Consider the following 15,243-nt stretch of genomic DNA (forward strand, 5'->3'; position numbering starts at 1 on the left):
AATAATTAAAAAGAAGTAAAAAAAGTCATTTTAGAAGTAAAGACTAAGCTGGATGGAACACAGAGCAAATAAATACAACAGATAATGCCTAAGAGAAATAGAAGGTGAAAAAGCCGGAAATTTTTTGTTAATCTTTTTCTGCCATTTATAGAAACCATAGGAAAATTTTAAAAATAAAAAAGGTGAAAAGTATTGCAGAGAAAGCAATAAAAATGAAATATCCTATACACACACACACACACACACACACACACACACACACACACTAGGTATCCTTGTAAAAAGAAAAACAAAACTCAAAGAAATGAAACAAATTTGAAAATTTGTAATTTTAGAAAAATTTTCCTGGAATTAAGAAAACAATTTGAAACTAAATGTTGAAGGTGCACATTGCAGTTTTCCCAATTTCCTGGGAAAACTGACCCAGAATAACAAACGCTGGGCTATATTCTGGTAAAATAACTGGATCTTCAAGAAGAGAAAAAGTATCCAGGAGTATCCAGGAAAAAAGACCAGGCAGGTTTTTGGTCCTAAAGGAAAGAAAATGATTTTGTTGTTAAGAAGAAAATCTCATCTTGCCAGGAAACAGTGAGATAGCATTTAAGATACTCAAGGAAAGAATGTAAGCTGACGATTTTATGTTTATGTTACCAAACTGACTTTCAAGTATAACTATGCTATAAATCTTTGAGAATTCAGGAAATTTTGTTCCCACAAGTCCTTTCTGAGTAATTTGCTAGAGAATGAGTTTTAGATAACCAGAATGACTGGAGAGATATCAAATGAAGGACTGGTGATCAAGGAACATGTGTTGATTTGTTGAACTAAGATTAAATGAATGTTGTAAAGGAAAGAAAGGGTAGAGTATATAATGATTATATATTCTTTTTTTTTTTTTTTTTTTAGAGACAGAGTCTTGCTCTATTGCCAGGTGCTAGGCTGGAGTGCAGTGGCGGGATCTCGGCTCACTGCAACCTCTGCCTCCCAGGTTCAAGCAATTCTCCTGCCTCAGCCTCCCGAGTAGCTGGGACTACAGGTGCACGCCACCACGCCCAGCTAATTTTTGTATTTTTAGGAGAGACGAGGTTTCACCATGTTGGCCAGATGGTCTCGATCTCTTGACCTTGTGATCCGCCCACCTTGGCCTCCCAAAGTGCTGGGATTACAGGCGTGAGCCACCGCACCCAGCCACAATTATATATTCTAAGAATGTAAAGTATAGTTGTAAAAACTAGCATGGGAATTGAGCGGGCACATGAAAATTTTAATAGGCTTTTTGCCTTTTAGTTGTATTAACTGGGACTCAATACTATTATTTTAGATCAAAATATTAGGAAAGAGAGAGGGTAAGGGTAAGGACACATGAATGACTAATTTCAGTATTGCACATAATAGGGAACCAAGAGGATATATATATATGTGAAGAAATAAGGATGTGTGTCTGTAAATGTAACTATTAGGATGACACAAACTGTATTAAAAGACAATCCAATGATAAACTATGAAGTTAAAAATAAGGGCTACCTATATAAAAAGGGAACAGCATATAGGAGACAAAGAAGGAAGGGAGATGTCTTTGAATATGTCTTGTTTTATAGATTTGATTTGAAATCACATACATATTTAATATAATTATAAAACAAAATTGAATTTTAAAAAGAAACTCCTAAAAGTGGAAAATGAAATGAAACAAATGAAACTAAATATGTTTCCTGTTAGCATGACCATGTAGAGAGAACATTCCAAGTGATTTTTTAAACACAGTTAATTTTTCTTTATATCTTTATAGGAAGAATAGACCCCCAAGGAATTCATGGAAATGAAATATTTAACACTTTTCAAAAATCTTATTGCATGTAGTAGTGTTGATATTGTTATTCTGAGATTGTTAGATGTACCAAAAAACAAATGAGTACTTGGCTGATAATTCTGTTACTCCTTTGACTTTGAGAATCAGAATTACCAGAGTGGTAAAAAGACATGCACATATAATATAGAGGAGGTAAAGACCCCATAGTCTTGAATTTGAATGAAAAGAGTGTTTGAATTCATGATTTATGCTTCTTTAAAAACAAAACAAATGTCTTCTTTTGAGAACTGTATGTTCATATCCTTTGCCCACTTTTTGATCGGGTTATTTGTTTTTTCTTTTGTAAATTTGTTTAACTTCCTTGAATATTTTGGATATTAGACCTTTGTGGGATGGGTAGATTGCAAAATTTTTCTCCCAGCCATAAAAAACAATGAGATCATGTCCTTTGCAGGGACGTAGATGAAGCTGGAGGCCATCATCATCAGCAAACTAACACAGGAACAGAGAACCAAACACCACATGTTCTCACTCATAAGTGGGAGTTGAGCAATGAGAACACATGGACACAGGGAGTGGAACAACATACAGGGGCCTATCAGGGGATGGGGGGAAGGGGAGGGAGAGCATTAGGACAGATACCTAATATAATGCACGCTGGGCCTAAATCTTGACGACGCTTTTCAGAAATCTTATTGCATATAGTAGTGTTGCAGCAAACCACCATGTATACCTAGGTAACATGTATACCTAGGCACATGTACACCTAGGTAACAAACCTGCGCATTCTGCACATGTATCCTGGAACTTAAAATTAAAATGAAAGAAAAAATGCCCAAACCAAAAACGCCTATTTCCTAGCTCTATTCCTGAAAATGCCTCCATAGTGACTATTTTAGTAATAATCAAACTTAGTCCCCAGGTTATGGTTTTCAAGCAGCATTTCTCTCAGTAAAGAGCAAAAGCTTTTTGAAGAAATGGCTAATTGTAGCTCTTTGACAAGAGATGAACAAAATGAGCCTAATACTAGGTAGCAAGGAAGCTATCAGTGGTTTCTAGGGCCATGTAAAAGGACCTAGCAGCCAACTTGAAGGGGTTCTTGGTGACTGTGTTCAGAGGGCTGATGAGTTATTAAACTACACCAATTAGTAAAATTCACATTGTAAGAAAGTTTGTAAGATAAAGGAAGTGTTTTTTCAACAAATAATTTGAAATGAAATAAATTTATTTATGGACTTTATGTGGATCTTGATTTAAACTAATTTAAAAATGATAATTTATGAGGTAGTTGGAAGTGTGAACACTGGAATTTGGTCATATGTAACTATTGTAAATTTGGGTGAATTGATAATAAATAGCACTGTAGATGTTATTAAAAAAGGTTCTTATTGTTTGGAGGTACATACCGAAATAATACTGGAGGGGAGAATGGGTAGAGGAATAAAGAAACAAGATTAGCCATGAACTGATAATTGTTACGAATGGTTGATGGGTGCATGAGGATTCAGTATGCTGTTGTCTACTTTTGTATCTCTTGGAAGTTTTCCATAGTGAAAAGTTGAGGGGAAAAAAAAAGAATGTAGCCTCCCAGAGTTTGAGATGGTAATGGAAAATTCCAAGTGAAAATGTCTAATAGGCAGTTAAAAAATTAGAATTGGTATGTGTATGTGAGAGTAAGGAGTAATTTTTGTGTTTTCAAAAAAAAGGTTATAGCTGTCAAAGTGGGTTGATTTTTCAACGAAGAAGAGTAAAAAGCTAAGGAAAAAAATTTTGGGAAAATGAACAGGTTTAAGAATATGAGGAAGGGAAGGAACTGGCAGAAATCAGGTGATTCCAAAAAGAGTTTAAACATAGATGTAAGCTTGAGCCCTTCTTAACCAAATTCATTTTTTTTTAATAGAAATCAGATTTTCTTTTTTTAGGCTATATTGATGATAGATTTTAGACACTTGAGTTGCAAGTTCTCAAAATAAACCTTATGGGGTTAAAAAGGAAGGATTGAATATCAAAATAGATTTTTATGAACTCATATAAATAAGATAGATTTTATCATGATTTATCTCTTTTATATTCTTGTGGAAGTAGTTTTATTATTTTAAAATATATTCTTTAACATTTATAATTATTCAAATAACCCAAGACTTTATCATCACTTGTCTCTTATATTTCTTGTGGAAGTAGTTTCATTATTTTAAATGATATTCTTTAACATTTAGAATTATGCAAATAACCCATTTCAGTATGGTTATCCTTTGAAAGTTTTTTCATTAGTAATGAGTAAAATTATTTTAAGCATATAAAAACTATATGATTGATTTTATGATATATACTTTAGACTTGAAAACATGAATCTATTTTTTCCTGCAAGACTTTAGGTAAAGTTGGCCGAGTACAACAGATTTATTCTGACAGTGATTTAAAGGTGGAAGTTTGTGGAACATCTTGGACATACAATCCAGCAGCAGTTTCCAAGGTGGCATCTGCAGGATCAGCCATTAGCAATGCATCTGGTGGTATGTTTTATATTGTGTTTCTGTAAAAGTAATATGATTTACATTAAAATCTTTGCTAATTCCCCAGTTCTGATATACAGATAATCTTGTACATGTGCTTGGCTTTGTCCCACATTACACAGCCTTATCTGAATGTTGACCATCTTTGAAACTTTCACTAAAAATTTTTTGTTTTTTTAATGTGTTGAACAGCCCTTATTCTGGCTGATATATTCCCTGGAGAAGTTCCATAAAATGTGTGCTTTTTCTTGGGTATATCAGGGGATTCTCCACATCAAATTCTGGATTCCTAAAATTCAGGATTCTACTTTTTAGTCAGAACTTTTGTTTTCTGCCAAAGAACCATCATTTTCTCAGACTGCTTTATTTTTCCTGTATTTCCAACATTATTGCTAGCAGATGGCTTTCTTCCTGGTATATTTTTACATATCAGTTATTTTTTTCTCTTACCATTTAATGGGTTATTGTACATGCTACAGTGAGTAGAAAACCATGTTAAAATGTGAATATGCTGGATGCTTGAGTAGACTCATTCATGTAGTATTTCTTTCCTGTGCTCCAGCTTTATATATACAGACTCAGTTCATTTTATAACATACTACAAGTTACTGTATGTAGATGTTGTCATCCAGAAGAGGAGATAGAACTATAACTATAAATAGTAAGAAACAAAAGGAAATCATTAGGTGACTTCCAATTTTCTTTTTGTCCTGCTTTCTGCTTCCTTTGCCTTTTTAAAAATTCTTTCCTTCTGTAATTTGCTAGTATGCTTAAAATTTAAATCCAGTGTTTATTTTTACCTTGAGGTTAAATGACATCATAGTAGGTTGACTACCTACAAAGTAAAAGAGTGAAGGACAGTTAATAGCCTACTCTCAAATTACATGGACTTGGTCCAATTGGTCATTTGTCCCTTGCCCTATTTCATAATTTCTCTGCTTTATAATAAGTACCCCAAGAATTAAGGAGTAGATCTTTGTAGCTTCTGTATTGATTGATACTATTTAGAAAAAAATATCTTATGAAAGGGTCTAAGTATATTCATCCCTGGTTCATTGTTGTTTTTGTCAAAACCAATCAATTGGCATTTATTGAAAGTTATTAGCACTTAAATGTCCAGTTTCAACCTAAAGAAAATTGGTTTGTCCCTAAAATATATCCCCAGATATTGCAGATATTGTTGCTTTTGATCATACCCATTGATCTGTTGAATTATTTTAAGTCTGTAGTATTGAGCTCTGAGAGTCACTGTAGTGTGCTTAAAACCCGAAAGGAAGTTTGTATCATTGTGGTACTCCCATAGTAAGTGTTTATTCTAATAAGTAGGTTTTTTTTTTGTTTTTTGTTACTATGACTTCTAAATCTTGAATTATTATTAGTATATAATACACTACATTTTCTTTTTATTATTATTTTTAATTGTACTTTAAGTTCTGGGGTACATGGGAAGAAAGAATGCACCACCTTTTCTAAAATTATAGTTTGATATACATGAATTGGAGAAAACTTGGAATACTTAAGGGCTTGCATTTAGTGCAGCTTGATATAGTAGTGATTATAACTTGCATGGATAGTTATCTATAGCTAGCAGAAAAATAACATTAATGATGGAAATAATAAAATAGGAAAAGATTGCAGAAATATTGTTTCTTAGTAGTTAAGGTTTGAGATCCTCCTATATTAGCAGCTTTATTTGATGCTTTACAGAAAGACTCTCACAACTCTTGAAGAAATTATTTGAAACCCAAGAATCTGGTGACCTCAATGAAGAATTAGTTAAGGCTGCTGCCAATGGAGATGTTGCTAAAGTGGAAGATTTGCTTAAAAGACCAGATGTGGATGTGAGCATTTTAAAAATTATTTTGAAGCATACAAAAAGTAGAATAGTATAATGAACCTTATCTTCAACAATTACTAAGATTTTTCTACACAAGCTTCATTAATTTCTTCTTTCTTGTTTTTGTGAGGTATTTTAAAGCAGACATCAGACATTCTTCAGTGTGCATTTCTAAAAAACATTGACGTTTTTGTATTTAACATTATGACCTTTTTTATGATGACACAACTTAAACTTTGGTTTTTAAATGACTAGTGTCTTTTTGGGAATTTCGGCGATTTTTTTTCCCTCATGTAAACTCATTTTATGACATCTAAGTACATTTTACTAAGTTTTATAACCAATTTTCTTTTTATGTTTAATTTTTGTGAGTATATAGCAGGTGTGTATATAAGCAATTTTCTTTTTCTTTTTAATTTTTGTGAGTATATAGCAGGTGTGTATATAAGCAATTTTCAATCCCTCTTTTCTTTCTTTCTTTTTTTTTTTGTTTTGTATTTTTAGTAGAGATGGGGTTCTACCATGTTGGCCAGGCTGGTCTCAAACTCCTGACCTCAGGTCCTCAGGTGATCTGCCAACCTTGGCCTCCCAAAGTGCTGGGATTACAGGCATGAGCCACCATGACTGGCCTTTCAATCCCTCTTTTCAAAACATTTAATGTAACTCCTCTCCACCCCAATGATAGTTGACTTTCACAATTTATAAGCAGATGAATTAAAGGCCATGTATTTTATAACTCTTCCTAGGTTATGTTTTGTTTTTGCCATTCATACAAGCCATCTTTTAAGTGGGCAGTTTTGATTCTAGTCATTGTGCTTTGACTTTGGCATTGAAACCTTGCTGGCACCAATATTATGTTCAGTGCTGGCCAAGAGATTGTAGTTGGAGCGGCAATTTGAATCATTCTCACTGTGTTGTAAGAGTTTTTGTTGCCATACCTTTCTTTCTTTGTTTTTAAGTATGCTAGATAGTTTGAATATCAGATTTATAATTGTAAAGTATTAATGTCTTACTTCTATAAGCTCAACATGTTAGCTTTATTATAGAGAGATCAATTGCAGCAGTACAGCACAGCAATTCATTGATTGGTTGTGAGCAACATAAAACGTAATGTTTCAACTGTTGAAGTACCAAGTGTTTTCTGTGTTTGAAAGATAGTCATATGTCCATTGTATTCTAGTCAAGCAGATTTAGATTTTACTATACTTAATTTTTTTCTTAATTTACTTATTTATTTTAAAGTTATTTTTTAAGAGTGCCACAATACTAAAAAAGGGAAATATAGTTCTTTAAGATTTTTATGAAAAACAATATCCCCTCTTTCTCACACGCTTTCCTGTTCTTCAGAGGCAACTATCCTTAGCTTGCTGATAGCCTTCATATTTACCTCTACATTTTTCAGTAACATACCAATATACCTCTGTTGTAATGTCTAAATTTTCTTTCTTCCTTTCCTTTATCTTTTCCTTTCCTGGATCTTTTGATACCTCACTGTGGAAGGTGAGGATTTAGCTTTATTTCACCACTTCTATCCCATCCCCACTGGACACACACAAACTCTTTCTAGCTTCATCGTGTAGTTATATTATACTGTAATTTCGTTTGGATTAGAATAAGTTGTGCTTGTTATATAAATGACATTCATAGCTACTCTGTGGCTATTATGCTGTGGCAGAGATACACCTTAGAGTACATTAGATTATGTTTTCCTACCTAACTTTTTGTTTTAGTTAGAATTCATAATTGTCATTTTTTAAAAATTGAAGTCTAATTTTCATACAGTGAAGTATGTGGATCAGCCAGTTTCAATAAATGCATACCACTCACATAGTCCACATCTCTATGAAGGTGTAGAATATTTTCTTCATTCTTAAAAGTTACTTGTCTTTCCCAGTCTCTCTTTACCTTACACATAATTTTTATATTTTTTCATTTGTTAGTAATCTATATTCTTAATTTCTTCCCAGATTCCTCTTTAACTGTAACATACTTCAATTGCTCGAGACATTCAGGTACATCAGATGAAATGTATTCCTTTTCATCTCCTGGGAAACATTTTTCTTATGCTTTCTGATACTCTCCATCTGAACAGGGTGTCCTCTGCCCTGGATGCCCTCTTGGAGTGTCTTCTCACCCATCATCCTGAGGGTTCCCTTCTCTTTTCTCCTGTGATGCGTTTCTTGTTTTCTGTATCTCCTGTCTTTTTGTTTCTACATTTTCTCTTTTTGGTGAAGTAAGGCTTTTAGTACCTTGTGAGAAAGGATGTGTGGGAAATAGACCTTTCATATCTGATTTTTTTAAAAAAAAAACCTCACAAGTTTTAGATCGGAATAGAATTCTAGGTTAGAAATCATTTTGCTTTAGAATAATTCCAGAATTACTGTTGAGAAGATGTAAGCCATTCTGATTCCTGATCTTACGTGTTCGCTGTTTTTTCTCTCACTATTGTAATTATTACAATATTTTGTTTGGGTCAGCATTAAGAACTTGCACAAAAATGCACCTTGATATGGATCTGTTTTCATCCACTGCTTTAGGTGTTTGACTTTTTAAAACTGGAAATCATGTCTTTCGTATCTGCAAATTTTCTATAATTATTTTATTGATTATTCTTGGAGTATTTCTTGCATTTTATTTATTTATTTTTTTTCCTGTTTTTTTTTTTTTTTTTTCTTTCCCCCACCCACTTTCTGGGAGGTTCTTTAACTTAATTTTACCACCCTTTTCCCAAGGTTTTTATTATTCTATCAGTTTTGAATTTCAAGCATTTTTTGGTTGCTCTTTTCACATTTTTTAAAATAGTATCATGTTGTTTAAAGAGGATACAATGTTATCTTTTTCTTTACTGAGCATACTAATGATAGGTCTTTATAAAAATTTTTTTCTTTTTCTTTTTTTAAGATGGAGTCTCACTCTGTCACTCAGGCTGGAGTGCAGTGGCACCATCTCAGCTCACTGCAACCTCTACCTCCTGAGTTCAAATGATTCTCCTGCCTCAGCCTCCTGAGTAGCTGGGATTATAGGCACCTGCCACATGCCTGGCTAACTTTTGTATTTTTAGTAGAAACGAAGTTTCACCATGTTGGCCAGGATAGTCTCCAACTCCTGACTTCAGTATCTGCCTGCCTTGGCCTCCCAAAGTGCTGGGATTACAGGTGTGAGCCACAAGGCTGACCCGCTTCCTCTTTCTTTAAAGTCAGAAAACGTTTTTCCATCTGTTTTCTCTCTTTCACAAATGTGTTACTTTTTATTGTTTTCTAATGTTTTCCCTTTGTCTTTATGGATTTTTACGTTTTAAATTATTTTATTGTCATTTTAGTGTGGTTTCAGGAAAGATAGTATAGAAACATGTGGCCAGGCTACCTTCTTTAAGCATCTTTAATGGTTTTGTGGATGGGAGTGAAACGGGTAGATATTAAAGAATTGTACTTGGCCTTGGGTATGTCCGTGGGTTAGTTACACATGTACACAACATCTGAAGTGAAGGAAGGGTTGGAAATTAATGCTTTATAATAGTTGTATATACCTACCTTGCTAACTTATTTATGTATCCTTATTTATTATCCTTGCAGTTTGCCTGCAAGTTGATGTTTGGTATTTTTGTTGAGTTGAATTGATTTATCCCTAGCGGCTAATATCTTTTCTAAAAGCTAATATCTTTTCTAAAAGTTTTCACTGCAGTGCTTCTTCATTAAACCATGGACTCAGAGATTAATCTAAAAAGGAGTATATATACAAAACTAACTTTACTACCATTCATTCCTCCCTTCTTCTTTCCCTTACTTCTTTCAACTTTGCAGATTACCTAACAGTTCTTTTGTAACTCTTTGGACAATGGAACTTTTGATTTTTAAAACAGTGCTTGCCTCCCTTCTCTAAATTAAGAAGACTATAGTTATCTGAACTATGATATATGGAACACCAACCTAAATTATTTTCATGTAATCACACAGTATACTAGATTTAAACTTACACTATATGTATATATTGCCTGTTTCTGATTTGTGACATTCATTCTTTCATTCTTTTTTAAAAAAATTTAGGTAAATGGGCAATGTGCTGGCCACACAGCTATGCAAGCTGCTAGTCAGAATGGACATGTTGACATTTTGAAGTTACTTTTGAAGCAAAATGTGGATGTTGAAGCAGAGGTAAGTAAACTTGAAAGATATTTTAAGTAAAAATTAATTTCCTAGAAATAATACTTCTATATCATGAGATGGATTGTTTTTATTTTTGAAATTTTATTTCCAACCAAGGCTTTTCTGATTGAAAATAAAAATCTGACAACTTGAAACATTTCTTGTCTTTCTGTGATCCCTTTCTATTTTAAGCATAGTCCTAGGTAAAGATAGGAGTTGAGTTTTATGCTACTGTGGTGTAACCATCATGTTTTAGGGAGCCAAGATGGGTTCATACAAGACTCATCCTAGGGAACTTTAAGGAAGAGGAACATAAATCCACTGGGTCAGAATCTTTCCTGATCTCGGTGACACTTGGAAACTTTTTTTGTTGTTGTTTTGTCATAAATGAATTAGGGTTTTTTACGTTTTATTGTTTCTTGACCTTAATATGGATATTTGAAGAATTCATAATGCATGTTTATCACTATATGTGTGTATATATGCTTCATTTGATTTAGAATATATTCTCATACAAGAGAAACACTTGTTACTATCACTGGAGTCTCAATTGAGGATCTCTCTATACCTCCAGTGTGAAGGATGGCTTGCTTTGTGTTACTTAACTACTCATTACTAAAATGTATTTGAATCACACTTATTTTAGTACAGTGCAAGTTTGTTTAGAATAAATCAAATTCTAGCAAATTTAAATTAGGCAGAATGTTGCAATTTTGTCTAAAAAACACTCTCATCTGTGAGAGCTTAATGAGGACTTGAATTGCTGAGGGCTAAATTGGTGGATCAGCCTGTTTTTACTAATTAAAAAATTTAAAAAGATGCATATTTGCAGAGAAGCCTTTTCTAGTCTTATGTTATTTTTTACCTTTTTTCCTAATTGTGTATATTTTGAATTGTTGGACAGCTACTAAAGAGCCTGTGGTTTTTAAGGGTAAATAAGTCATCTGTGATGTTGGAATTTTCTGTTATCTAGAAATAACTTGAAATTTATTTATTTATTTATTTATGAGGCAGAGTCTCACTCTGTTGCCTAGGCAGGAGTTCAGTGGTGCATTCTCAGCTCACTGCAACCTCTGTCCCCTGGGTTCAAGTGATTCTTATGTCTCAGCCTCCCCAGTAGCTGGGCTTACATATGCCTGTTACCATACCTGGGTAATTTTTGTATTTTTAGTAGAGACAGGGTTTTGCCATGTTGGCCAGGGTGGTCTTGAACTCCTGACCTCAAGTAATGTGCCTGCCTCAGCCTCCTAAAGTGCTGAGATTACATGTATGAGCCACCATGCCCAAGAACATGAATTTTAAATTAGCATATTAGATATCTATGAACTATACAATAGATTTATTACTATGATGTCTTTATGAATGAGATTATATAATTTGATTTTACTTTTGCACTAGTAATTTTTAGTTAGTGAATTTAGGAACCCAGTGTATGTTATAAGTTCTTTTTGGTAATGAAAGATTTAAGTTGATTTTAGTGTTTTGTAAATAGAAGGTAATTACTTAATTTTGTTGTTATTTTAGTTTTATTTGGTAGAATGGTGTGACATTTCTTGAGTTGAATATCTGATTTTTAATTTAATAACTCCAGAAACTTCAGGAACAACAACTACTGAAAAACTAAAGCCTTTCTGATTATATAGCTAATAAGGCAAGAAGCTGGAAATCCATATTTCTTTTTGCCTAAGTTGTTTTTTAAGTCTGCTTCCTGATTCAGAATTTAATCACCAACTTGGCAGCATAGGATTATTCATATATTTGTGTTTTAGAGATTTTTGTTCACATGAGAGGTTTTACAGAAGAGATTTGCAGCTATGGAATTAGGAATGAAATAGGCACTGTTTTTCAAGAGTAGATTTTCTTTCTTTCCTTTTTTTTTTTGAGACAGAGTCTCCCTCTGTCTCCCAGGCTGGAATGCAGTGGCATGTTCTTGGCTCACTGCAACCTCCACCTCCCTAGTTCAAGTGATTCTTGTATCTCAGCCCCCGCCAGGTGGCTGAGATGACAGGTGTGTGCCATCATGCCTGGCTGATTTTTGTATTTTTAGTAGAACGGGTTTCACCAGGTTGGCCAGGCTGATCTTGAACTCTTGACCTCGAGTGATTCACCCACCTCAGCCTCCCAACATGTTGGGATTACTGGCATGAGCCACCATGCCTGACCAGATTTTCTTCTTCTTTTTTTTTTTTTGATACAAGGTCTTGCTCTCTTGCCCTGACTTGAGTGCAGTGGCATGATCTTGTCTCACTGCAGCCTTGCCGTCCCAGGCTCAAACAATTCTCCCACTTCAGCCTCCCATGTAGCTAGGGCTACAGATGTGTGCCACTGTGCTTGGCTAATTTTTAAAATTTTTTTTGTAAAGACAAGACACACTATGTTGCCCAGTTTGGTCTTGAACTCCTGGACTCAAATGATCCTCCTGCCTTGTCCTCCCAAAGTGTTGGAATTAAAAGTGTAAGCCACTGTACCCAGCATTTTTTTTTCTTAACTGTACTAAAATACAAAACAAATGGTTGGTTAAGACATGGTAAGATGGGAGTTGAAGTGAATCTCAGTAGTTTAGATATTTATAAATAATGTATTTTTAAGTTTGCAAACTGTTAACTAGAACAGTGAGATACATGGGACTTCTACCATATTCCTCATTTGGATTTCCATTTTATGCATTTTTTATTTTAAAATTCATTCTAAGCAGATGCAATTTGTAGATGTGTGAAAAGGGTTATTTACATCAGGTTAAATTAATAACAGTTTCCCAATTGGTTAAGGAAAAACTACATTTAAAAATTGAGTTAAAATATAAATGTTGGCTGGGTACAGTGGTTCATGCCTGTAATCCAAGCACTTTGGGGAGTCTGAGGTGGGTGAATTGCTTGGTCCTAGGAGTTCAGGACCAACCTGGGCAACATGGCAAAACCCCTTCTCTACTAAAAATACAAAATATTAGTCATGTGTGCTGGTGCACAGCTATAGTCTCATCTACTTGGGAGGCTGAGGTAGGAGAATCACCTGAGCCCAGGAAGCCCAGGCTGCGGTGAGCTGAAATCACATCACTGCACTCCAGCCTGGGTAACAGGAGTGAGACCCTATTTCAAACAAGACTACAGCCCAAGACTAAAACAAAAGTTCATCAACGTCTCATTTTTTAGGATATAAGAATTAATGTTGCCTATTAAACAGCTATGTAGTTTGTTTAATATATTGATTCTTAGCTGAGGGCATTCAGGTTCCACAAGGGACGTTTGGAACTGTCCGGAGGCATTTTTAATTGTTACAGGTGGGTGGGTGGAGGAGGTACAACCAACGTCTAGAGGATAGAAGCCAAAGATGCTATTGAATGTCCTGCAGTGCTCAGGACAGCGCTCACAACAGTGATCTCGCTTTAAATGTCAGTAGTGCTGAAGTGGAGAAAGTAGTTAATTTTGCAAATGTACTTAGATTTGTCATTCGTAATTTGCCAGCTTGTTTATAAAATGATATGTTTTTTATTTTTATCATTAGAAATATTAAACATATAAAAAAGTAGGGAGACTAGTATAATGAATCTTATGTACCCATCACCCCACTTCAATTAATAGTCATTGCAAGTTTTATCTGTACACCTTTCCTTCCATTCCCCCTACTGAATTATTTTGAAGCAGATCTAGATAGATACCATATTATTTCATCAGTAAATATTTAATATGTATCCTAAAACATAAGGGTTATTTAAAAAAGTTTATCACCTTTATCACACCTAAAAATGGTAATAATTTTTTAAAATTGAATTTTATTAAAAGTTTTGGAGTTAGCAGAAGAATAAAGGAAATAATGTATTTTGTTGTCTAGTTATCTCATTTGGTAACCTGTCATTTTTTCCATCTGCGTTAGGAAGTAGGTTCAAGAGAGTATAGATCAGGGTCTGCAAACTACAGCTCACAGGTCAAATGCCGCCCTCCATCTGTATTGTAAAGTAGTGTTGAAACACAGCACAGCCCTGTCTGTGGCTCCTATAGTATGACAGAGCAAAGTACCTGTGTAGTTTTGATAAGAGACCATATGGCAGTAAAAAGTAAAATATTTACTTTCTGGCCATTCACAGAAAAGTTGCTGCCCCATGGTATAGATGACTATTGCAGAGTTTTTGGTTGATTTAAGCTGTTATCAAACAATTATTTGTCACATAGCATACCTTTGGAACATGTGATAAGATTACATTTTGTTATCTATTTCTTTTTCTTAGGGAAACCTCAAAGAGCTATTTTGGAAAGTTGGTTCTCTCCATATATTGACCTACTGAGTCCAGTAGGATTACATTCTATTTCCTCCTTAATGTATAGGTAAAGACATCAAGGACTATGATATCTTAGGCATGTTGATATAGTTGAGTTAATTTTCGATCTGCCATGGACTCTATATTTTTTCACCCCACTGATGAAGTATAATAGTAAAGATACGGAGATTTGAATGGGAGATAAGTTTTTTAAAATGTATCTTTACTATGAGTTTTCAAACACAGTACAAAAATATGCTTAAATTAAAAGGACATTTAGGGTAGTTTCATCATATAAGTTTAATAAACTGCTTCAAATAGAGATTAATAGTAGGGAACAATACTAGACTTTGTCAGATAACCCTAATTTTTTGGGTAGATGGACTAAGAAAAACTCAAATTACCAAAATCAGAAATGAAAGTGGGTACATTACTACTAATTCTACACAAATAAAAAGGATTATAAGAGAGTATTACAAATAATATGCCAACAAATTGGATAATCTGGATGAAATGGCTGAATTTCTAGAACACAAAACCTGCCAAAACAGAATCATGAAGAAATAGGAAACCTGAATAAACCTGTAGCTGGTAAGGAGATTGAATCAGTAGTTAAAATTTTCCTAACAAAGAAAAGCCCTGGACCTTATGGTTTCAGTGGGGATTTCTGCCAAACATCTAAAAAAGAA

The 15,243-nt window shown here is 34.0% G+C and overlaps 1 protein-coding gene across 1 annotated transcript in view; it reads left to right on the top strand.

Annotated features, from left to right (window-relative positions):
• Nucleotides 1-15,243, top strand: part of MIB1 (MIB E3 ubiquitin protein ligase 1) — a 140,449-nt gene that overhangs the window by 60,684 nt on the left and 64,522 nt on the right. Inside the window, exons 8-10 of the mRNA XM_035270722.3 lie at nt 4,179-4,323; nt 6,031-6,164; nt 10,204-10,311. Of these exons, the coding sequence (XP_035126613.1) occupies nt 4,179-4,323; nt 6,031-6,164; nt 10,204-10,311 (387 nt within the window). The remainder of the gene's footprint in view (nt 1-4,178; nt 4,324-6,030; nt 6,165-10,203; nt 10,312-15,243) is intronic.

The sequence above is a fragment of the Callithrix jacchus genome, chromosome 13, assembly GCF_049354715.1.
Source record: "Callithrix jacchus isolate 240 chromosome 13, calJac240_pri, whole genome shotgun sequence".
Taxonomy (NCBI): domain Eukaryota; kingdom Metazoa; phylum Chordata; class Mammalia; order Primates; family Cebidae; genus Callithrix; species Callithrix jacchus.